This window comes from Harmonia axyridis, chromosome X (genome assembly GCF_914767665.1).
Source record: "Harmonia axyridis chromosome X, icHarAxyr1.1, whole genome shotgun sequence".
In the NCBI taxonomy this organism is placed as follows: Eukaryota; Metazoa; Arthropoda; class Insecta; order Coleoptera; family Coccinellidae; genus Harmonia; species Harmonia axyridis.
Window position 1 is genome coordinate 6,269,170 of NC_059508.1, and position 26,028 is coordinate 6,295,197.

The window sequence follows — 26,028 nt, forward strand, 5'->3', positions numbered from 1 at the left end:
CTGTGATTCGGTAATTGATGGATGTTTAAATTATTAAATACATATTGTCCAGCAAGTTTCATGCAAACAACTCTCCAACTTCCAAGGAAAGGTCTGGGCATCTCAATTTTGTTACACTTCTCTAAGTTTCTATATTTGAAAATTTAATGAAGATTTCAAGGAGATTGAAATTTTTTCTTGAACAATTTCGAAATTTAAAATTAAAATACAGAAAGCAACAACAATGCAAGTATGTTGATTATTGAAACATAAGTTATTTGTAATTTTTATTCAACATATTACAAATCTTAAATATAGATGACAAAATGATATGCTATCATTCAAATATTCGTATTAGGTATAAGTAAAAAAAAACATCAGTTATTTCTATCCATTAAGATACAATTGACATGAATTATTGCAAATAACAAAAAATTGGATAGTTCTGAGAAATATTTCTTCAATAATTTAATCTAATGATAAGTTCTATTAACATACCATTTCGAAAAGTAGTTGAGAACAACAGGCGGAGCAAAATATTAGTAGTATCAACCCCAACCTATGTAGAAAAAAATATTTCGCTCATTAACGAATATTTAATACATCAACAAATACACATTATCAAGTAAATAGAGACAAATAAATTTATACATATAAAAAACAAGTCAGAAGTATAAAAATAAAGTACTACAAAATATTATTTCACAAGAAAGCTGCATGACTAGGCATTTCAGCCTCAAAATCAAAGGATTCTTAGTTGAAAAATCAAGAAAATCTTCAACCACGTAATATAACATTTTGAGTAATGAAGAAGAAAGTTCTTAGAGGACAAGAATACTTACAAAAAATGTTTTTGCCTCTTAAAATCGGCATCAATTATATTGCAATAATTTTGAGCACATCTACTACAAGGTGATAAATTTACAAAAAAATCTATATCCAGTCTCATTAAGATAAGATAAGAAAAAAGTATCACTTCACTGGTTGGGTGGTCGATTCAAAGTAATTTTGGAAGGTGTACGATTTTACATTTTCACATTGATTTTCAGTTCAACCAACCATTTCTCTGTTCAATAATATATCGAAAATGTAACATCAGTTCTGTAGAAACCGTTATACGAAAAGTTATCATTATATCATCCATTACATTTGAATAACTACACATCATAATCTCTAATAACAAGTACAATATGGACCAAAATATATTTTAGTTTGAAGACAGTATCACATCTATTACAATATTCCATCATTATTTTATTATTAGCTATTTTTTTCTTCGTTTTAATTTTAGGAAACAATATCAGTTAGTAAAAATATTACAAAAGGGAATGATATGGTATCTTATCTACAAATGTATATTCCATATTTCCAAAGGGAATATGAGTCAGCCAAAATATACTAAGTACTTACTATACAAAATTTTTTTTTTTATGGAAAATTTTATGGGTGTTTTGAAATTCATTTTGATATCGTGAAATTCAGAAATAGGCTTTGTTTTTTGCCAGGATCCTGATAGTCAAGGCAAAGTATGTTTCAGTAACCTGTTTTTTATTGAAACTCAATTGTAGCTTCTGTTTCTTATTTTGTTGCACTTTTTATGGGGTTATTTTTCTGTCGTTGGAAAACTGATGCGATATAGTCTCTAAACATAGGACGAATCTTAGGAAACATTTATCAACAAATTTGTAAATATATGGATATATGAATTCTTCTATTTACTACTTTTGATGTCATTCAAGGCACTATGGCTGTGTCGTATAGATAGGGGCGATGACGGGGGCTTAGGACTTATTGATTTCTTTTTGTGTTTTAGTCCGTGAGCTTCAACAAGGTTCCGTTCGTGAGCATACAAAAGAACTCCGATTGGTCGATGTTCAGCCTCCATGGCTATTTTTAGAGCTGTGCTACCATCCTATAAAAGGTTGTAAAAAATAATTAAAACTGGGGATTTTCAAATTTTGGTTGTCTAGATCACAATCTACGCTACCAAAACTTCAACAGTGTAATATGTTCCAAATTCAAAGGTTTTTGACTCTCTAAATGAAACTTACAACATCAGTTATTGTAGAATCACAGTCTGGTTGACTCAAAAAGTGTTTTACAATCTCGATATGGCCATGTTCGGCTGCACACATCAAGGCTGTGCTACCATCATCGTCCTGTATATTTATATCAGCTCCCGCTTCCAACAACATTTTAACCATGTCCAGCTTTCCATGGCTAACTGCTAACATCAGTGCAGTCTGTCCGTGCTGTAGAAATATAATGATTAATATTAAGTGCAATTTTATAAGGTTGAGAGAAAATCCTTAGAATTATGTTAATAATTTGAAACGCTGAAATAATCTCGAACAACCATAATCACTTGTAATATTCATATCTACAGTGATGAATAAGAGAATGTACATTATTAGTACACTTGAATCCAAGACATAAATATTCATAGGATGAATAATAGAAGTTTCTAAATAAGAAAAGTCTACAAATTTCTCAAAAATCAATCATTTAGAAAACTGAAAACACTAAAAATTGTATTGAAGCACCAATTTTCAAGTTGTTCGTTGAAATTCAAGCTCAGGTTGAGTTTTCTCTTCATCCACTTGGTGCTCAAAAAATACCTTCCAACAAGCCAAATAACAAAAAAATATTACTCATGCATTGTGTCATGTGTGAAGAAATAACCACTTCTCCAAACACAAAAAAGACTGGAATTTCTTATCTAACAAAGTAAAAGTCATGAAAATTGAATCAGATAAAAATATCTAATAGAAAGTGGCTTAGAAGAATGGTTATTTATAACACAAGTGCAGAAGGTATCAGGTATTCTTCCACGAGTTCAAAATTCAAAAACGAGTCTTAGAAATGCGTCTTTTGTATTAGAATTATACATTATTATCTCTAATTTACCGAATTTCTACTGAAATTAATGGAAAATATCCATAAATATCGTTTAATGATTTTTGCATTGAAAAATGTTGGTTGGCAGATCTGTTTTCTGTATTTGGCAGATAATAGATAAATCCTTGTTAGGGGAGTTGTGAGTACTAACATATAATAATGAAATATAACCATGAAATATGTGTGAGACTAAGATATTCCCGCACGATTTTGTGTCACGAGGTAAGGCAGAATGAACGGATTTAGAATTAGAGAAGAAATCTTACTTGTTTCGCCCTTTTATTGACATCTGCCATCTGGAACAGTCTTCTGACCACATTTGCATGGGTTTGTGACCGAATGTCAGCTAAAGACACCAACATAACGCTGGTATATCCAGCTTTATTGGGTTTATTGATATCACAAACTTTAGAGTCAAGTAGGATTGAAACAACATCGAAATTCCCATGAGATACGGCATAATGCATTGCAGTATTACCATTGGCATCGGTCATGTTGACTACATAGTCGAGGAGCATTGAAGACATGTCTTCAAATGCATCCAAATAGTCTTCGACATCCAAAGGATTAGCGGTAACAACACCAGATATCTTAAACCATTCCTGTTGGATTATATCAAACGCCCTGTGATTTTTGGGAAGTTTGGTTTGTTTTTGCAAAGAATCATTGAGCACCTTCATAGCACCTTGCATTTCCTTAGTAGGCATAGCTCTGAAAATCAAGATATAGTTTCCTAGAACTTATAAATTTTGAGTAAACTTACTTTTTTCGATGTTTTGTGTTTGTTGATACAAGTGTTGGTGTTGTTGGTTCAAGTAATGGTGTTGTTGATGCAAGTAAAGGTGTTGTTGATGCAAGTAATGGTGTAGATGGGTTTGGTTCTGGTTCAGGATTACTAAAACTGGCCGATTGATGATTGGTATCATTGTGAGGATGAATTGCAATCGAAGTCTCTGGAAATTTGAGGTTTTCCTTCACCCTCTCTAATGCATTTGTCGATGATGTAGGCGATTTTGATAAGTCCAATCCTGATAACCTGAAAGTTTGAAACTGATTAATAGAAGTCTCCGGAAATATTGAATTCAAGGAATACATATATAATAGACAATTTGGTGTGAATATAAAGTAACAGAAAATGTTCTGAATTTTGAATAGCACAATGTAAGGATTATTTACCTGGTCAGGATAATATGCTGGTGCATGTAAGAACAACGTCCATTATTTTTACTAGCTAACTGATTCTTTGAGACTAACATTCGTCGCTGATTGAGTTAATACCTTTAGGTTTATAATATCAATCAAAAATAAAATGAGATCACATTTTGATATTTTCCATTATCTGGTTTCCTGCAAATATGTTTGAGCAATGACTTGTTTGGGAATGAAGGCCGCAAGCGCGTTTTCGATATGCTGGCGTAATTTATTGATTTTCTGTCAGAATCGAACGGACGGTTTGTTTTTCCACTTAGATTATTTGGCGAATTTGGTGAATGTGCTACGGATTGCTGAATTCACACGTGTGCCAAACACTCTTTGATGGAATTGATGTGGTTGAGTGAAATATTTCAGTTTCTCTATTGAAATGTACTAGCAACGGCTAGAATATCACGAAAGCACACCATTTAATTCACTATAGAGTACACATATCAATATAATGTGATGAAAGAAGGTAGTTGAAAAATTTCAATAATATATCGACAAGTTTTCGATATGGAAAAAAAATCAAGGAAGCTTTCTATGAGACAATCGACAGTAAATTATATCACAATAAAAATTTTCAACTTGTTCGTATTTATTGTCATGGAAATATTTAGTATTTTTTCCTAAATAATTTTTGAATTTTTTCAGGTTCATCAGGTGAAGTGTTCAATAAAAAATTTCGCATAAAGCTTGAAATTAATCTTGTAAGTACAAGGTGTACCAAATCAGATGCCCACTGAGAGCATCTCGATAACCATAAGACTGACCAGATCATGGATATCTTGCTTCTGATTTTGATCTCGAGTTACAGTTTCTGAAAAATGACCGTTTAAAATATTTCGCTATACAGGGCGAGTCTTTGACTTGTAAAGGGTGTTTTTTTTAGAGCTATAGAACTTTAAATTGCAATAAAACAACGATGGATTATTCGATTGACATGAATTTTATTTATCCGCAAGATAATCTTGTGGCATTATATTTTAAATATGATTTTTGGCATATGACCGCCACGGCTGGCTCGGATGTAGTCCAATCTGGACGTCCACTTTTCGATGACTTTTTCCAACATTTGTGGCCGTATATCGCCAATAATACGGCGAATGTTGTCTTCCAAATGGTCAAGTTGTGGCTTATCCGCATAGACCAATGACTTTACATAGCCCTACAGAAAGAAGTTTAGCGGTGTTAAATCACAAGATCTTGGAGGCCAATTCACAGGTCCAAAACGTGGAATTAGGTGGTCACCAAACGTGTCTTTCAATAAATCGATTGTGGCACGAGCTGTGTGACATGTTGCGCCGTCTTGTTGGAACCACAGCTCCTGGACACATGGTTGTTCAATTCAGGAATGAAAAATATAGTAATCATGGCTCTATACCGATCACCATTGACTGTAACGTTCTGGCCATCATCGTTTTTGAAGAAGTACGGACCAATGATTCCCCAGCCCATAAAGCGCACCAAACTGTCAGTTTTTCTTCCGATTCGATTTTTTTTCTCATCGGGCATTCTGAAGTTGACCGGACTTTGATGGAATTTTATGTTCAGAAAATATTCATCACATCAATAAAAAACTATATTCCAAAAATCATATCCTTCGATTCCATTCCATTTGCGAGATATGACCAAAAATGACATTTTTCTTATGGATTTTCAACAGCCTGTATATCTTCAACCGAGCTGAATCGGAAAAAATGTAAGAGGGTAAAAGTGTTTCTTTTGATCTCAGGAATCTTCGGTTGAAATATATGTACAAGGCAAAGACCCACCCTGTATATGTGCATTTGTCGAATAAAGAAGATTCAATATTGATATAATCAAATAGTACCTACTCTGTACTGAAATACTGAAATAGTAATTTTTCAGAAAAGCCTTGTTACTTGAGAACAAATCAAGATAGTTATATATGATCTGCTTTCTGATATCTTATCATTTCGAAAACAAGAGATCAGGATTCCTTGAATATTTTTTTTTAGTCTTATAGTTCTCGAGATGCTCTCAGTGAGCTTCGAATTTGGGACACCGGACACCTGCATATCCAAATGACAAATTAAACGAATAATTAGTTTTGAAATTATCAGGAAAACAATATTTCGAAAGGTCATATCTATGTTCGAGATTCGAATTTAAGCTGAATATTTCAAGTTTCTCTCTACTTTTGTTCGACAGATTTCGTGTTTACGGCCGGACCGACGGAAGTCTGAATTTGACCACGAATTCATTATCATTAAGCCGAACCTTCATTCGAGACAATCCTGGCTCAAAATTCAAAAAAACAGACATTTCAGCGAAAAAAACCGGTGCCTCGAAGTCAACATTTCTATTTCAAAAGAGAAAAATGTTGGCAGGTACCATATCAGGAGAATACGTTGGCTATTCAATATGATTCTTAGTGTAAAAGCCTTTTTTTTTAAGAAATTTAGTCTTACTACGAATTTTGTAACATTTTCAGCGCTTTGGTACATTTGCAATCTATTATCAAAAAACCTTTCTTCATTTAATATTTTTATCCATTGTAAAAATTGCAAAAAAATCCAAGATGAATTTTCAAATTGAGTCGCCTCAAATAAACTAAATGAGAGATGGCGCTCAAACTCCGCGTGAGTATCAGCGACAAAAATAATTTTGATCATCCCTTCAATTAAGCAGGCTTTCGATCACTTGCTAGCCAAAATTACTTTTTACATACAGAACAATACTCATTGATGTAATCTATATCAAATATTCTTTAGTTACACAAATATTCTATACTCACACAGTATAATTTTCCTCAGGAGGTGGCGAAACGTTGATTTTCGTGTAAGTGTCTTGTCTTCTAAACTTTCTCCTCTCTGAAGTTGGAGTGAGATGTGGTTTTGGTATTCTTGAAACAACGAGTCCATCCTTCTTCTTCAACTCCTCCTTTCTTTTGTCTTCCATCTTGGCATTTTCCTTCTTCGAAAGTTCCTCATCTTCTTTTCGTGCCTTCCGGCACTCTGAACAAACCGTAACACCCTGTAGTTCCAAAGTTGTATTACATCCAACATTTCTCTTGTCTTCCCCTATTTGTTTATTCGTTTTGTCCTTTTTAGGCGTCGTTTCAACAACAATAAAAGTTTCGTCGAATTGCGTGCTACTCTCTATGAGCTTAGATTCATGCTGCGTACCTTTCGAATGTGTCCTGACAGTCGATTGACAGGATCTTGACACAGTCGATGGTTCGTACTGTGAACCTTTCGTGCAACTCTCTGGTTTATACTGGTATTGGATGGAAATAGATCTTTTCCTTTTACTTAAACTCATCTTGTCTGGGCCTAAATTGAAGGATTTACTTCTGGGGAACGACAGGGAAGCTAGAGAAACGGGTGCAATATGTTGGTCTTCTTTTTGATCTGGACCAACAGCCACACTCATCTTAACCACGTTACATTTATCGCAGTTGATGTCGGTTATGGTGTCATCGGAAACTCCTACATTGTAGGATTCCACAGATTCTTGTATGCCAAAATCGAGAGTTTTTGGTTTGACCAGTATACCCTGATCTTTTTGGGCTGTTTGTTTTTGAAGCGTCTGGATATATTTGTCGCTAGTGATCCTTTTAGGTTGGGGCAAAGCCGTCGTTTGGGTTTCTTGATTATAAGAGTGTATCTTGAAGGTCTGATTGGCTTTGCTGATCATCGGTATTCTAGTCAGACTTCCTCTTCTTCCCTTTTCATTCTGATCGTTTATGAACTTCAATTTTTCTCCGAACCATTTGTCAGCATAACCGACACCATCAGGTTCTGTAACAGTGGACGCGTTTTTTCTACTGGGTGTTTGGTTGCCCACACCAACATTCCGGGTGATAACGGAACAGGAGACGCCAATGTCTTTGGTCGAAGGAGTCATACACTTTCTTATCAATCCTTTTTCATACTGGTTATCTGTACAAGAGAAACTGTTGGATCTACTTCTTCTATTCGTTGAAAGTTCTAAGGTAGAATTAGTTTTATTCTTAACAGATTCTTCTCGTTTTTGGTTCAGAAGATAGATTGTTTGCGAGAGCCTTTCGTTTTCGTCTTTCAGAGTTGATATTTGAACCTGAAAACGGACAATTTTACAACTAGGATTTGGAAGGGTTTAATTAGAGCATAATTTAGTATCTCAGGAGGGATTATCTTCTACATTTTCAGTATTTTTCAGCAATTCGAGAAAAAATGAGATTAAACGTGACATTGAATGTGTCAGTTTATATTGAACTTTTTTAGATACTTTTTGCTTCAGGTTGCGTTTGACTCTTAAATCATTAACTCTAAAAGAGACAACCAATTTTGAAATTGAAGAAGCTGAAAAATTTAAGTTAGGTAATAATCATCATTTCATCAAGGATATACATCAATAGTTGTGCTGAAATATTGAAGATTTGGATCAGACAGAGCTGGCCCTGAAAAATAATACTTCTATTCCTTTTTAGATTTTTTTCGGCACTCAACTCACGAACTACTGTGTGAGAGTATTGAGTATAAATCTAATTATTTCAATACTCAAAGGTAAGAGTGAGCTTTCATAGACCAAAGAGAAACCAATTGAGATTTAATCAAGCACCATTAAGAAGCCCGTATAGAGATATGAATGGTGATTAACTTAATTGAGACCTAACCTTACCTAACCTAAACGATATATTTGAGTGTTTCTAGTGTGAACATATGACTACTTACTTTGAGAGCTGGTAACTGCTTTATTTGTTCCTCTAATTGCCTGGTACGTTCCAAGCTAAGGGCCATCTGCTCCCTTATGGCCTTGAAAGATTTCGGGGTTAAAGTACAGACTTCATGGGACGTATCAAACTCCCTCAGAGGAGTTTTCTTCAGTGCCAAACGTCCAACAAGAGCTGACCGAGCCTCGGAAGGCACCGGACTGCGTAGATCTGCACAGAAGATGTCACAATAGCACTTTGCATGATACACAATGTAAGGATTGAAGACGTCAACTACCACGGTGTTGTTGACGTTGAGAATAAGTTTGTTGAATATAGAATAAAAAAACAGTAGGATCGATTGACACAGATTATAAAAATGTATTGGATATTCATCATTCTCGGTCATTTTAACATACGGGAATACAACTGGGTATGCCGATTCAAAACAATACATGGGAATGGAAGTGAAACATGGAAAAGTGACAGACGCAATGGGTATCTCATGGTTGAGCGGTTTGTTGAGCTCTGTTTCTAGCGGAACTCAGGTGTTTCATTCACTAGTGGTCTTCCACTCTTCAGATTCGTGTTAACAGACGTACCGGAAGTGTGAAAGTGAAAGAAGGCTGCCTTGTTTCCGAGACTACCGAAGTTAGTGGAATCATTATGGACACTTTGGGGATGAAAAAATTTCCGATTTGGAAATTTCCAATCGCAAAATGCATTTCAGAACATTTAGAATTGGCAATTCAGTTTGTAACGCCCCAAACTAAATCCCTCACGAATTTCAACGAGTTAACACCAGATCTGAATATCCACACCAATTTTCATCGAATTCGTAAATATCCAACGTGAGATATTGAAATACCGGGAATACCACGTTTGTGCATTAGCAAGAGCTTGCATTTTCACGAAATAATTTGTTTGGGTCCGGGATTTGAAAATCCCGATACGAATTTCCATAATATCAAATCCAATCAACATATGCTCGCAAGGGAGAGTTTTGGGGTAGTTTCGATTTATTCGATTGAATATATGTGTTGGGAAACGAATCTGCTATTTGCCATTACAATTTCGTGACGGAACATTGAAAAAAAAGCAAAGAAAGGTAAAAAAAAGGTAATTTTGGCATTAACTCGAAAAATATTGAATTTTCGTGAATGACCTTCCTATTGAAAAACAAAGCATATGAAATTCCCTAGAATTTTCTCTCATAAGGTTTTTTGTCCGATAAACCTTTCTGGCTCAAACGATAGTTGAAAATTGGCGCATTTTATCTGTTTCTGATGCAAAAACCCATTTTTTTTTAGTTTTGATTTCTTCGATTTCATAAAAAAAAACCTGCTCAAATTTTGTGAAATTTATATCTGCAGATAATTGACTACGCATACTAATGACATTTTAAAAATGTAATTCCATGTAGGTACATAATAAAAAATAATGGTTTAACCGCAAAGTACTAGCTCCATCACTTTTGGAGTCTATCTGTAGTTAACACAGTAACCTTATGGCTACAGGTTCTCATCGAAAAGTTCTGCGAGATGACAGAAAATAATGAACCACTGTGTAAACTCAACAGTGTTCACGTTGAATTTCTATTAACAGTTATTAAAATTATCATTATGTGAATACGAATATCGATGCGATTTTGATCATTTACATATTAAGAACTATTAGGTTCATCAGTAATGGCATTCTACCAAAATATGATTCATATGAAGATATTTTTTAGTCACTAGCAATTTAAAGTTGAATAATATCAGTATACTCATAATGTTTACGAGTTATTAGGTACTAAGTGGCTTCAGTATTCGAGTCAACAAAATATCTGAACATGACATTTTGAAGAACCTAGTTTTTGATAATTACCAAACCTAATATTATGAAATGCTACGTTCGAAAATTTACTGATAAAATCGGTCAATGAAACATGAAATATATAGGTAAGTATACTATATCTGAATTTATTGTAATATGTACCTCCATAGTAAGCCTTTTCAAAATAATACTTCTACAACATCGAATAATACTTGAATAGAAAACTTTTGAAATCGACTTCAATACTTCCGCGAATTATCTTTTGTGTTTTCTTATTATTGAATGAAAACGGGTGCTTTGAAGTTTTTTGCCAGAAATTCGTTATGCAAATTTTATTAGTTTCCTTTGGTCCTGGAAATTTGAGATTGTTTTTTCAATATTTATCTACCGTGAAACTCGCTCTAGTCTATTATAAAATGCATTCAATAACATAACCTCTAATTTGAATGTTGTATTTCATTTGAGTCCTTCTAAGTTTGATATGCTATTAAAATTATTCTCTATAGCAGATTCAAACCGATTCGTCAATAAAAATGATGATCAATAATGGTTCACCTGAATATCACAAGAAATCAATTTTTCATATCTAATCTTGAGGTTATTAACTTTCAACTACTCTCGAATTATCAGGAACGAAACGTATTAAGAATGCATTTTTAATGAGTAGAAAAGACAAACCGCAAACAGAAAGAAATATTTTCGATAAGACTTTTGACTTCTATTCATATTCCATGTTGATTTACTTGCCTTTCTAGAATTTGTAATATTCAATTTTTTTCACCATCTCTTTTTCTTATTTAAATGTTGAAGGGGTTGCTACGGACAGGTGTGAAAAGTTTTCATTTCAAAAAGTTGAATTCTTCAAGATCTTTTCGTTTCTCAGAAATATAATATGTCAACCTGAATAGATTTGAAAATAAAAGGCATATTCCCCAAATTCGAATACTTCGTGGAGAATAAAAATAAAAACAAAGTAAACAACAACAACGGAAAAAATATAAATGAAGTGATAATCTTAATGTTCTATCCTTTCGATATCTCAATGTGAATCCTACAATTTTAATTAAGGAAATTGAAAGTAAATACTTACAAGTTCTCATAATATAGTAATTTCACTTCTAGTTCATTCAATTTCAACACTTCACATAAATCTCACATAAATCTCACCTGAAACTGCTGTAACATCTGGTAGATTATTCGACAATTTGTTGTTCGATCTCTGAAATGTTTTTTCGAAATCATCTATGACGTTATCGAAGCTGTCTTGCTTCTGGAGCAGGCGATTCTCAGTCTCAAGAATTGGCGATATTGGATCGGGTTGTTTCTGGGAAGAAAAATGAGATAAGAACTGCCCTGATTGCTTTGTTTATTTGGTACTAAATCACTAGAGTACTTTACGGTGTTTGGGTATTATTTCCAGATGGTTTCACTGAAAGCGAAGCTATTATGTTATTTGGGCTGAAACTGCTAAGGGATTATTATACCTGATCTTGTCATTAGTAGCAATAACTGAACATGAAGCTCATCGTAAACTTTTTACAACTCAATATAAATATTTCAATATTGGTTTATTAGGTATTTCCAATAATAACCGTTTAAAGAATTGGAAATTTTCAAATCCCTCTCAAATTCGTTTACTTTTTAAAATGTTTAAAATTCTCAAATCGAATTCAGAAAAAAATCAAGAAATCAACTAAAAACATCGTTTTTCGGATACTTGGCAGCATATATTTTGAAATTGAAAACATACATTGCTACGATCATTCTGAATGCAATAGTATAGTAATTATGAAATAATTTTCATACGTGTTGGGATATTTCGCAAAACGAGCAAACAAGGGCGTAGATCTTTTTTTTTTTCTTGGGGGAAGTAACAGAAAAAAAGTTTTTTCATGACATTGTTAACTCATATCTATAAGTTAAAACCAAATTACTAGAAATAATTTTTTTATTACCAATTCGATTGTTCTTATCTTATACTGGGTGTTCCTGAATTGGAGTTACTATAAGGAAAATGAGAGATTTCTTGGATAATTTCAAAAATAAAATGGCCCATAAACATGAGCTCGCAAATGCTTTGTTTTCGAGACAGGTTGTTCCTTGTAGTCCTACTTTGTTTTGATGCTTCATCAGTTTATCGAATCTTTATTAATCTTCGCTACAGAGGTGGTAAATAAGTACCAGAATTTTTTTTTTATCACAGCTACCTAATTGGATCTTTATAATAATTAGGATTTTCCTTGGTACAATACAGCACAGACAATTTCTCGATGTGAATTACTCAGTTCAGTTCTTTGATACTGAGTGAAATTTTGTGACGAGAATGATACACAAAACCGAAAATAACGGGTAAGTGTATACCGGTGACGAATGCAAAAATCACAGATGGCAAATAAAGGCCAATGGTGAGAAAGCGGATGGATAAAGGGAAATAATAAACCTCGGACAAAGACGAGCTTGTAGTGCAATGAAAGTACTCGTCTTGAAAGCAATAATAAACTCATAAACAGTAAAAGGGTCCGATTTTTTACTGACGTGTCAATTTCTAAGGAAAGTAAAATGATTATTATTGGTTCATTTTATGGGGAAATTTTCGTTCTTCGTCTTTGCGAGATTCCTGAAATTTTATATTTTGAAATTCTTGGGGGGGGGGGTAATTAGCCTCAGAAACCCACCTCCCCCTATTTCTACGACTTATGATAAACCTTAGTGTGAATTTGCAGATGCTTTTTCTGCTAGAAATCAATCAATGAGATCAAAAACAACCGTAGGAAACTATGTAATTCCAGAAAATTACTGCCAATTTTAGATGAATATCTTGCTGTTATTCATTCATGTTCATTTGTTCTGAAAATAATAGTTAATAATTAAACGAATATAATAACTGAAAACTGTTGGAACGAAAACTTGCACTACCTACCCAATTGTACCTATCAATAAATAATTTCATAATTTTTATGTCTTACAGAAATCTATAAATCTAATTATGAAAATACATATCAGTTGGGGTTACAAAATATTACCTGGAACTATTTCATCATTCATCATTGTGAATAATATATTGAAATTCATTTTATATAAATATTTTGAACTATAATTTAGAGAAGATCGAAGTAAAGATGTATTATAAGGGTTTCTCAATAATCTCTGCTCTTACCAAGAAAAAAGATCAAATTATTTAATCCACATTATGTAAACAATTTCTTCACACTGCTAATGTGCATTTGCACAGGTGGAAAGCACCAATCGATACCTTTGTTCTGTTTAAACTACAGACTGAACCTGCTTCGCAATAGTATTCATCAATTTTGTGTTGTGTATACGGGTTAGCTGAACATCTATCATGATTAAACAACCTATCTTTATTGAAAAAACCAATAATGCATTTTAATGAACTTCGTTCCCAAACAATCTTCCTTTATTCACTATTGACAGAAGTAATTGTTAATTGGAATGAGCGAGTGGCAAGTTTAATTTCGTATTTTTTTTTAGGTAAGCTCAATTTCGCTTTTTATTCCTTTCAGAGGTTTATCATTGAAAGTAGTCAACCAAAAATGCATTGAAATCCCCTCTTCTATTGAAGATAGGAGTGATACAGATGAGAAATGTATACAGGGTGATTCACCGCGATGGCCTATTAGATGTTTATGGAAAACTAATCATATTTTGTGTTGAAAATTTGCATGTTGGGGTTTAAGGCGATCATCTTTCTCCCCAAAATATTTTCAGATCTCTACAACTTCTGGTTGTCCCGGAAACAGAGTCCTACTTCCTTATTTCAAATGGCACTCTCAGTATAATATTAGTACATCATTAGATAGCTATTTTTTGGAAATTTCAGCAATATGCCATACCTTCGGTATAACCTCAAAGGTTCATGAGTTAATGGTATTCTTATGAAAAAAATGGTGGCAACGAGGATACACATTTTTTTCGAATATTTCTGCAGAAAAGATTTTTTTAAAAAAACCTTTTCGATTCGGCAAAAACGTACTATTATAAGACTGTTTGCGGTTTGTACCAAAAATATACAGGGTGTTTATCAGAAGATCATGAAGTTGTACAATTCAAATTCATCAAAACTCGATATTTTCAAATCGGAACCTAAACGATTTTCTGCAGAAATATTCAAATTTTCAGCATGATATTATAATTAGTTTTCCATAAACGTCTAATAGGCCATCGCGGTGGATCACCCTGTATATGTTCATAGGTACATACGAATATTTGATGGAACATATCAAATTAAAAATTTGAATGAAAATTATTAGGTTTTTTTATTAACGTAATTACTAACCCATTGAAATATTTTGGGAATCCTTGATATTCTCGCAGATTTTGGTGGATTCTATTTATCGACTAAAAATTCATCCGCTAATTAAAAGATTCCACTGCAAAAATTCACGTAAAATTAATTATTTCAATATGAGCTATATAAACTGAACTTTGTATCAAGTACGATTTGAAATTTATGTACAGGGTGGGCAAAAAAGCGGCTATATCTCAGGATCCACTCATCGTAGAGACTTGCGGTAAAAATTTTTACCACTAAAGTGAAGAAAAACACTGGAAATTGTTTTGAAGTTCATACCTCTACCGCTGGGGGGCGTAATAGCTATCGTCGAGTAGAAAAATGAATTTTACTCGAAAATGTTTCATATAAAGTTGAAAAAAAATAATATCTTTGTAATACTTGGAAAATTTTTCATCTTTTTGAATTGTCACTCTCGATTTAATGACTCCAAATAAGGGTAGGGGAAAGGGAGAAATCTGACTGATTGAAATGTCTGTAACTTCTGTTTTGCTCAACATTTTTGAACAAATTAGATCTCGTCTGAGAGATAATATCTTGTTGATTGAAGACAAAATATACTCATGATAAATTTGTTTTTGCTGCTTTCGATAGGGAGCGCTAAGTCAGAAGTTCATTGTTTTGTTCATTTTACTCCGAAATTTCAAATGTAATGATAGGATTTTCTTAACAGAAACAGAAGTTCCACCAGATTTGCATGAACAAACCTAAAGGTCGCAAAACGATAGTTTCAGGCGTTCTGGAGTTATGGCCGAAAAAAGATATTCTTCAACTAATGCCCTAATAAACCAAATTGTGTCTTTAGGTTCTGACAGAAACAGAAATCCCATCAAATTTGTATGAAAAAACCAGAAGGTCGCAAAGCGATAGCTTCAGGCATTCTAGAGTTATGACCGAAAGAAGACACGATTTGGTTTTTCAGTGCATCAGTTGAATAATATCTTCTTTCGGCCATAACTCCATAACGCCTGAAGCTATCGCTTTGCGACCTCCTGTTTTTTTCATAAAAATTTGATGGGATTTCTGTTTCTGTTGAGAACATCCTTACATTTGAAATTTCGGAGTAAAATGAACAAAACAATGAAATACTGACTTGGCTCCCCGTATCGAAAGCAGCAAAAACAAATTTACCATGAGTATATTTTCTCCTCAATCAACAAGATATTATCTCTTAGACGAGATCTAATTTGCTCAAAAATGTTGAGCCTAACTGAAGTTACAGGCATTTCAATCAGTCAGATTTCTCCCTTTCCCCTACCCTTATTTTGAGTCGTTAAATCGAGAGTGACAATTCAAAAAGAGAATTTTCCAAGGATAACAGTGATGATATTTTTTCTTCAACTTTATATGAAACATTTTCGAGTAAAATTAGTTTTTCTACTCGACGATAGCTATTATGCCCCCTAGCAGTAGAGGTATGAACTTCAAAACAATTTGTGTGTTTTCTTGTACACTTTAGTGATAAAATTTTTTACCGCAAGTCTCTACGATGACTGATGAGTGGATCCTGAGATATAGCCGCTTAACTCGCTGATTTGCCCACCCTGTACAGTTCATCTCATTTTGGGTGAAACTGCCAGGTTTCTCGCTTGTTATTTAAGATAGAGCCTTGCGGTTTCCACGTTCCTGTCCTACTTTTTCGTGAAACTCAAGTAGGTCTAATCAGATTTTGCATAACTGGTTCCGTTCAAGAGATACAGGGTGATTTTGGAAATTGATACTTTTCGGACCCCTTCTTTATCTCCGAAGTTATTATAAATAATGCTGAGGTAAAAACTACGTCTGAATCAGGATTCTGCGTAGAATTCAGTGGCGTACTCAATTTTTTTTCGGGGTATGGTTTTGAAGATTCAACACAAACCTATATTTTTTTTAATGGAACAACATGTATTTCATTACTTCGTTGAATTCGTTATTTTTTTCTCTTCAAAATGATGTATGATACTACCTAGGTAGGATGTTCAGAAATGTTGAAAAAATACTAAAACATCAAATAATGATGATTTTTACCGCAAGTCTCTACGATGAGTGGATCCTGATATATAGCCGCTCACCTCACTGATTTGCCCACCCTGTACATTCTATAATCAAATTTCAACCCCTCTGATGAAACTTCCAATTTACGATCTGGAATTGGAAGAATTCAAACATATTCTGAAAAACTGTAGGCTATTTACATTGTACATATTTGCATTGAATATGGTACATACACAGATCAGTTGATACACCGAGCCAAACCTCACATAGCTGGAGGACATAATTCATGAATTTCGTAGGCTAAAAAAGTAATACAATTGGGAAAATAATTTCTTGTAAACTTGACGACGTATAATCGTGGAATTAAGGATATATATTGCTATGATTAAAATGTATACATTTTTTATGTCATTTCAGATATTTCGTGAATTAAAAAGGAAATACTGAAGGATTTTCCATCATAATACGTATTGACGTGAAAATATTGCGTTGTTAGGTGGGATTTAATCATGTTGTCACGTACCCATAAAAATTCATTTGAGTTTGGTTTTCCCAATTTCATTCCAGAATCCTAAAAAATGTATTCAATTCCCCTTCTTGAAATGTTTTTCAATGGGAGGAGTGTAACCCACCTCCATAGAAATTGCTTCATACAATTGGTCTTTTGTTATTTGCATAAATTTATTAGCCATGTTTTGACGGACTTGTTTTTTTTTCTGTAACAATCGTGGGAAGTGTTTACCACAAAATTCCTGCCAATAATTTTCCACTCCGATCAAGTTCATTGTTGATATCAAACTCCCACTCAATAATATTCACAGATGATTTATCCCGGAAATGATACATTCGCTGAGGGAATTTGACAATTTCCAATTAATTTCATCTTGCACCGTTGAGTTCATATTGTTTTGGTGATCGGTTCGACATAAATTCGAAGATTACTCGACTTGATTAAGATTGGAAGAGATTGGCTAGAATTCACGCTTTCAGAACTATAAGATGTTTTATTTTAATACCTTGCTGAACTCAGGATCTTTTGCTGCATTTCTTTGATTGTCTATATGTGGACAATTTGAACAGTATGGGCAATTTTTTTTCTACGATGTGCATTCGCATTTGAATGTAAAATGAAAATTTGAAGCCTTGTGTGAAATTTCATTCAGATCGCATGATCAGAACGTTAGTGAATCGAATAAGAAATTTCGAAAATACATAGGCGTACAACTTTGCTTTCTTTATTGTAAAAAACTGGTTATACTTTTATTATTCGAAGTATTGTCCATCGCTGGCCATTACTTTCTACCATATTTCGGACAGCGTACGAATCCCGCGTTGAAACAACTGATCATCTTTTGAAGCGATCCACGAATCCATCCAATCTTTTACTTCTTCATAAGACCAGAAGTGCTGGTCAGGCAAGCCATGTGCCACTGACCGAAACCAGTGGTAGTCCGAAGGAGCAACGTTTGGAGAATACGGCGGGTGGGGTAGGACTTCCCATTTCAACGTTTCCAAGGGTGTCTTGACCACTTTCGCAACATAGGGGGTCGAAAAATCCCTTTATCATGTCTCTCGTTGTATTGCGGCCGTTTGTCTTTCAATCCTTGGCTCAAACGCATTAATTGCATTCGATAACGATCGCCTGTGGTGGTTTCAGTCGGTTTAACAACTCATAATACACTACGCCGAGCTGGTCCCACCAAATACTGAGCATGAGCTTGGAACCGTGAATATTCGGTTTTGCCGTCGACGTGGAAGCATGGCCGGAATATCCCCATGATTATCTGCGCTTGGGATTATCGTAATGAACCCATTTTTCGTATCCAGTCACAATGCGATGCTGAAATCCTATCCGTTTTTGCCTTGCAAGCAGTTGTTCACAAGCAAACAAACGCCGTTCAACATATCTCGGCTTCAACTCGTACTTCACCCAATTTCCTTGTTTCTGAATCATTCCCATGACTTTCAGGCATTTTGAAATGGCTTGTTGCGTCACTCTCTATGATCCTGTCAAGTCTTGTTGCGTTTGACATTAGTCTTGATCAAGTAATGCCTCCAATTTTGCATCTTCGAAAACCTTCTCACTTCCACCGCCATGCTGGTCTTCAACGTCAAAATCACCATTCTTGAAGTGTTGAAACTACTCTCGGCACGTTCTTTCACTAACAACGGCCTCGGCATATGTATATGAGAGCATTCAAAGAGTGTCAGCCGCAGATTTATTCATATTAAAGCAGAAAATTAAAACCTCCCTCAAATGACGAGAATTAGGCTCGTAAGCTGACATGTTTAATCGAGAATAACTTTATGATGCAGACAGAAGTCGACTAATATTTCGATGGCGTTATGTTTACAAATACCTAAGCTTATTGTATGACATCTACGATCTATTTATTTCGACTACCACTTACAGCTACAGCCATTTATTGCAAAACGGCGGACGCAAAGTTATACATCTAATAAGTAACGACTTCTCTGTGTAAATAATTTTTTTTTTCAGGAAAAGTAACTTAGTAACGATTATTCAAATATTGAGAATTAAGCAGTTTGAAGCAACCTTTTATTTGTCTCTTGTCTAGGAGGCTAGCTAGGAGGTAAAAGGTGGATGAACATGGCACAAGATAGGAAGACATGGAAGCGGATGAAAGAGACCTATGAACGGGAGTGTACTAAACTAATAGAGGTTGAGAAGGAAAGAGAATTATAGAGCAGCTCTGAGTCGGAAAATTTATATGGACTATTCAACTCACCTCAAAATGATCTGTTATGGAATCCAACCCTAGCAATACTTCCATAGATTTTCGTTGTCTTCTCCTGTCTCTTCTCCTTTTGATAGAACCTGTCCGATCTGCATCTTTGCTGATAGATTCGCAATATCGAACGAAATCCAAGTCTATGTGATAGCCGTAGGGGCAACAGTCACATAAATAGAGGGGATAACCTAGAAAAATTCAAATATTCAGATGAGTCGAAAGAATCATAACCTCAAAAAATCTCTCAATACAAATTGAATACTTGAAGGAATAATCAGATGGAAATCTTAAGATGTGATATACTCTTAGGTGTTTATCAAGCCACAACTTGGAAATATGGAGTTAAATAGCGTTGGTTGGATGAAAACCACGCCATACAAACGGTGCAAAAATGAATTATCTATAAATAAAATAACACAAAATAATTTTCATTGGATTATTTGATTGTTAGCAACAATTGTTTCGCCACACATCAGGCTACATTGGAAGAAATTCAATAAAGGTGATGAGTTTACATCTGATATTATACCTGTTTATTTCTAGGGATTCTAAGAGTGTTAATCTTATGCCCTTATTTTCTGAATGGAGAATTGTCATTAAATATTAAAGGTGTGGTCTCATTATTTTAAATCGTTTGCATAAATTGAAATCGAACTATCAGAGGTATAGCTGATTTCTTGTTTTGAAAGATATTATATAATTGAATTTTGTCTTTAGGTACCTATCAAATGTCAACTTAGTATCAATACTATAAATTTTAGTATTAGTACTAAATTTTTTCGTTAACTTATGTTAATGATATTTCCGTAAAGAATGCTAAATACCTAAAGACAAAATTCAATTTTATAATATCTTTCAAAACAAGAAACGATTAAGAGATGTTCAGAAAAGACAATAAAGATAAAACTGAGAAAGGTAAACGCACGACAAAAGAGTTATACATCTGGTAGTTCGTTCTCCATTTATGCAAATCATTTAAAAGAATTAGATCACACCTTTAATAACAACTTCGAAGTTCTCCATTCAGAAAATAAGAGCATAAGATTAACACCCTTAGAATCCCTAGAAATAACAGGTAGGTAATAGGTATAATACCCAAAATATTCTGTTGTACGAACAAATAACAGATGTAAACTCATCCCCTTTATTGAATTTCTTTCGATAGTTTGGAAATCCCAGGCGGCAAATTGTCCAATATAACTTCGAAGTTTATGATATCCTATCGAATATTTTTCTGCCATGGTCGAATTTTTGTTAATATTTAGGTTTCCGAAAAACTCTTTACTCTTATAAGTCAGAAATGTAGCCTGATGAAGCCACAGTGTGGCGAAACAATTGTTACTAACAATTTAATAATCCAGTGGAAATTATTTTGTTTTATTTTATTTATAATGAATTCCCAACAAGTAATGACCAAATCCATTTTATAAATGAATTATCTGTTGAAATGTTGGTGTCAGTTGGCCGTCTAGATGATGCGATTTAATGCTGTTACATCGTTTCTTTTGAGATTCAGTCAAACACGATTGTTACACCAATAAACCACCGAATGGGCATTTGATAGTGAATTATTCAATTTTGTGATATGTTCCATATGAAATGATATGCAGAAATATACTCACCCCAATTATTTGACTGTGAGGAAAGAGAAGAGTATCTCGACTGTGACATATCGATGCTAGATCTTTCAGATTTAGGAAGCCTACAACAAAACAACGACATGGTTAGATTTTAGGAAAACATAAATTCCAAATAACATTCAATTATTCAGCTGGAAAGCATCAATGGAGATCAATAATTTTATCACTGATAAAAGATTAAATTTTTTTTTCGTGTATGTATCGAATCAGAGAGAAGTTACTTAACATACTCCATCAATAACAATGCATTATTGTTAGAATTCTCGAATATTATATTATATAGTATTATACATGATATATATGGAAAATTAATTCATTTCATTTCCTCGTTTTTCGAAAATTGTTCAACAGAATTGTCACATTGAATTTTGAAAAATTTTAAATAATCTTATTAACGGAATATTTCATGAATTAATGTGTGAAAAATGGTTTTTCATTTCATCTCATCTCAGTAAATAATTTGGGACTTAATTATTCATACATTGCCTAAATTCTCAAGTACACATCTCACGGTATTATCAGCATTCGATATCTACTACAAATATTACTAAGTAGACCTAATGATGACGTCAATGACGATATATACATACATAGGTATTTTGCTCTCATAGTTTATTCTTTGAGAAACAAGAATTTATTCAATTCGAATTATCCAAATTTCCGAGGTCCTTGTTGTTACTTACTGAAAGTAATTCTGGTGTTTATCTACATTTAAATAAATATGGAATTTCCTTTTTATACTATTACAACGCTAACGTGATTTTTTACCAAAAAACTAGTTTCGTTCAAAATGATACTGATTGAAATATAATTGAGCTTGTTTCGTATTAGATTCAATAATTCATGAGCAAGATAAGATTATTCAAATTAGATCAATCAGCATAGCTTTGTTCTCTTAGTTCATGACGACAACAGAGGTCTCATTTAGTTTACTCCATATTCATGTATAGAAATCTTACAAAGCAGTTCACATTTTCCATCTTATTTTTACCTTAGAAAATGCATTATATTTCATCATGACATTAACATGGTATAGAATATTGAATGATTTTTGTATCACGTTTCAAGTATCAACTAAAGTGAGGAAGAATTGCATACGAGCCATTTTTTTATTTGATATACATATTTGGAATTCAATGTTTCGCGAACTATTTCAAAAATTTTTAATATCGAAATTAATAAATCATGAATTCAGGATATGGAATTTGTTTTTAATAAAACAAATGTGGAAGTTCATTATTTTTAGAATTAATGAATGAAACGTGAATTCTCAACATTCCAGATAAATGCATCAAATTCTGTCGTTTTCACAGAATCATCATAAAGTAAAAATGTTTTAATTGGAATGAATTTCTAGGAATTCAACTCTTTTCAATTTGAAAAAATACGCTTTTGACTGATTGGTCAATCGTTCTATTCAGTAGCTGGGATTTCTGTTTTATATTAGTATTCAAGCATTTCAGAGTTCATTATTCAGTTCATCAAGCTCATTTGCGTTATAAAGAAGTTTGGGTATTAAAGAATCTATTCAAATATAATGCTAATAAATATCAGTTCGTATTATCTGGTACTTTTATGGGATTAATATCTGTAGATAATTCCTAAATCAAAATGATGGCATTTGATATTTTGTTCGCATAGGTTTTGTCAGGTCAACTTGGATTCGTTTTTACCTAAAGATTTTATAATCGATAACTTCTTCATCAAAATATATTCTTCCAAATGCATTTGAAATTTTTTATGACATGAAGGGATCTCAGATTTTAGAGATGTTCACATTTTCTGCATATATTATGACCAAATATGCGTGATTTCGTACCTACGCAATCCTGTGTAGGTAGTACTGAAATTGTTACTGTTACCTGCTCTCTTTCTTTGTAAACGTAGGAGTACCTACGTTGAAGGTACCGAATTTATTCAATCGAAAAGAATTTGGGTTAGTGTGAATATCTTCTGGGAAAAAGTTTTCATAAAGGATTAAATTTTTTGTAAATTAAACATTTCATTTTTGATATATATATATATATATATAATATATCGTATATTGAAGATAAAAAGAATGATATAGGAATACTCTTCCAGTTCTGATTGAAAATGTATTAACTGACATTGGTACTGTAATATAACCTAATACACCTCCAAAAAAACTTGGTGTACGCCCATGTTACCCAAGATAATCAACAGGTGGCAGCTCTAAAAGCACGTGGATCACTTTCTAATGTAAATATTGTTAAAAAATAAGTTCTGATAGAACCAAAACCAAGTTATAATAGTTATCATGCAACAGCTTCGAATATCTAGAGCTTCAAGTCTAGACGTACAAATATTAGATAATTTCCAGGTCGAGGTTGTTTTCAGCTGAATTTGGTATTGGTACGATTACCGAATACAACAGATATCGAATAAATCAAAGTGATGAGAATGAACGAAGGCTGCATGTATAATACACATATAATTAATTTTATTTTCCTATATTCATCGCTAAAAATAGACTCAGTTGCGATGTTTATGTATCAAAATATGAATTAGACAATTCGCAATGATAGATTTGAGTGTTCTTGTGAAAAATCGTACTCCTACCTAATTCTGAAGAAGCAGTTGTTGAACTACCTCGAATATTGGAGCACTTTTAGCCTTGCCACCTTCATTCTTTCATGCAGGGAAGATCGTAAGACCGTTTTAACCGATTCACATGATATTTTCACCGACAAATGTCACGAGAAACGTCAATAAAAGCCCCATCACAAAGTACTGGCGAGTGTGAACTACCTGCAACAACCGTGAACCGACATTCTAACCAGAAACCAACGCAAGATTCCAACGTGGGATAGATTGAAACCAACGCCGACTATCAAAAGCCAACTGTTGTGAGCAGTGAGTTCATTCAGGGTTCCATCTCTGTCACGGTGAGATTCAGTACCATTTGCGGACCACTGTTGGACGTTCCCTCTACTTCCTTCCAACACCGCGTGAGCTATTTCTGCGCCAGTGCTGTCTCAAGACCTGGAGGTGGTGAATACACCGACGGAAAATGATTATTTGTGTCGTAGATAAAATTAAAATGTACGCATGATGGCATAATGATATTTTACGACGCGTCGTCTGCATTAGGGTTAGCGTACGCTTGAGTTACACGTACAGGCTGTTTCGCGGGGTCTTTTTACGTACGGTAGAGCGGTGTGCCTTTACCGAACTGCATAATATTTTAAGTTTCGCTTTGTTTTCGTAAAGTTGGCAACATCTTACAGAAATCACGAATTGGAACCTTTAACCACACTATATACCCACATGCTGCAACCATTGCAGTCTTCTGGTGTATTTTGAATGGCGTGCTACAGTATGTTATTTAAGCGGGTAATTTTTTAACGTGGGTATATTTGCCAAATACTAGGAGTTGTGCAGAAAATATGGCGAACAGTACATCCAAATATATTTAGCAGCTTACGTCACATTCATTAATCGTCACGTTAAAAAAAATCTGAAAATATTTGTTTGAGAGGATTTCGACATTTCGGGAAATTTTTCTATTATGGCCCTTTGGCGGGAGGCATTGCCACATACCAAATTTGTTTCACCTGTTTTATTTTGAGGCACAATTATGGCCGTCGATACAAAAAGAAGTTGGATGCAAGGAAATATAGTAACTATATGGAAAAAACACTAATCCGAGCAATCAATGTTCGAAATGAAAACATTTCAATACAGACAGCTTCCGAAGTGTCCAACATTCCCAGAAGAACTCTTTGGAACAAAAGAAAAAAAAGATATATCTATGGGCGAACCCGGAGGCATTAGTAAACCAACATATACTGCCAGCACTTCATTAAATTACCAAAAAACGCATTTTTAAGGCATTGGTAAACTCGCACCGATTTGCGGGTCACTGCCAAATTTTTAAGAATGAAAAAAAAAAGAAGTGTGCACCCTTTCATCTAACCACAGCAGTCGACAACTAAAATGTTCAAATGAAACATACTTTGCACAGGACTCATTTCAGAAAAAAACGAAAAAGTTACACCAAGAAAACTATAAAAAGTGTTGCAAAGTCACATCGCTCTAGGGTACAAGGAATTTGAGCTATTGTTCATTCATGCGCCAATTGAGACTATATATACAGGGTGATTCACCGCGATAGCCTATTAGACGTTTATGGAAAACTAATCATGAGTTTGAGCTAAAAATTTGCATATTGGGGTTTGAGACAATGATCTTTCTCCCTAAAATATTTTCAGATATCTACAACTCCAGGTTATACCGGAAACAGACTATTAATTCCTTATTTCAAATGGTATTTCTAGTATATTATTGCATCATTAGACAGCTTTTTTGACGACAATTTCGGCAATATGCCATACCTTGAGTAAAAACTCAACGGTTCATAAGTTAATGGGATTCTTATGAAAAAAATGGTGGCGATGAGGATTCATAATTTGTTGAATATTTCGGCAGAAAAATCTTTTTTCGAAAACCTTTTTTTTCTTTATCAATCCTGCAAATACTAGTATTATAAAACTGTTTGCGATTTGGACCAAAAATGTACAGGGTGTTCATAAGAAGATCACGAACTTGGACAACTTAAATTCATCAAAACTCAAGGTTTTCACATTAGAAACCTATATTTTTTATTATTTCAGTCGATTCAATTCTCTGCTTTGGGCAGAGAGAGAATCTAAGTCTTCAGTAGGTATGCTAAAATTTAATATTCGATTATCGGGGTCCAGGGCACATTCTAGCTTTTCTGTCGCCTCGACAAAAATTCATATATATTGAGTTATTGGGTATATGGTCACCTATACC

At 33.8% G+C, this 26,028-nt stretch overlaps 1 protein-coding gene across 2 annotated transcripts; it reads right to left on the reverse strand.

Annotated features, from left to right (window-relative positions):
• Window positions 1-255: 255 nt before the first annotated feature.
• Window positions 256-24,159, reverse strand: LOC123686551 (KN motif and ankyrin repeat domain-containing protein 2-like). Of its 2 annotated transcripts, XM_045626777.1 has the most exons (10): window positions 23,812-24,159; window positions 21,214-21,293; window positions 19,589-19,779; window positions 11,717-11,873; window positions 8,754-8,962; window positions 6,833-8,136; window positions 3,641-3,913; window positions 3,144-3,588; window positions 2,031-2,231; window positions 256-1,891 (listed from the first exon to the last, which is right to left on the reverse strand). In XM_045626777.1, exons 2-10 carry the CDS (start codon window positions 21,260-21,262, stop codon window positions 1,691-1,693), a joined length of 3,030 nt encoding a protein of 1,009 aa, XP_045482733.1. In that variant the 5' UTR covers window positions 21,263-21,293; window positions 23,812-24,159; the 3' UTR covers window positions 256-1,690. The 2 variants fall into 2 exon arrangements, with proteins under 2 accessions (XP_045482733.1, XP_045482734.1); XM_045626778.1 differs by lacking the exons at window positions 19,589-19,779; window positions 21,214-21,293; window positions 23,812-24,159 and adding an exon at window positions 13,707-13,821 and having other exon boundaries at window positions 11,640-11,873.
• Between the last annotated feature and the right edge of the window lie 1,869 nt (window positions 24,160-26,028).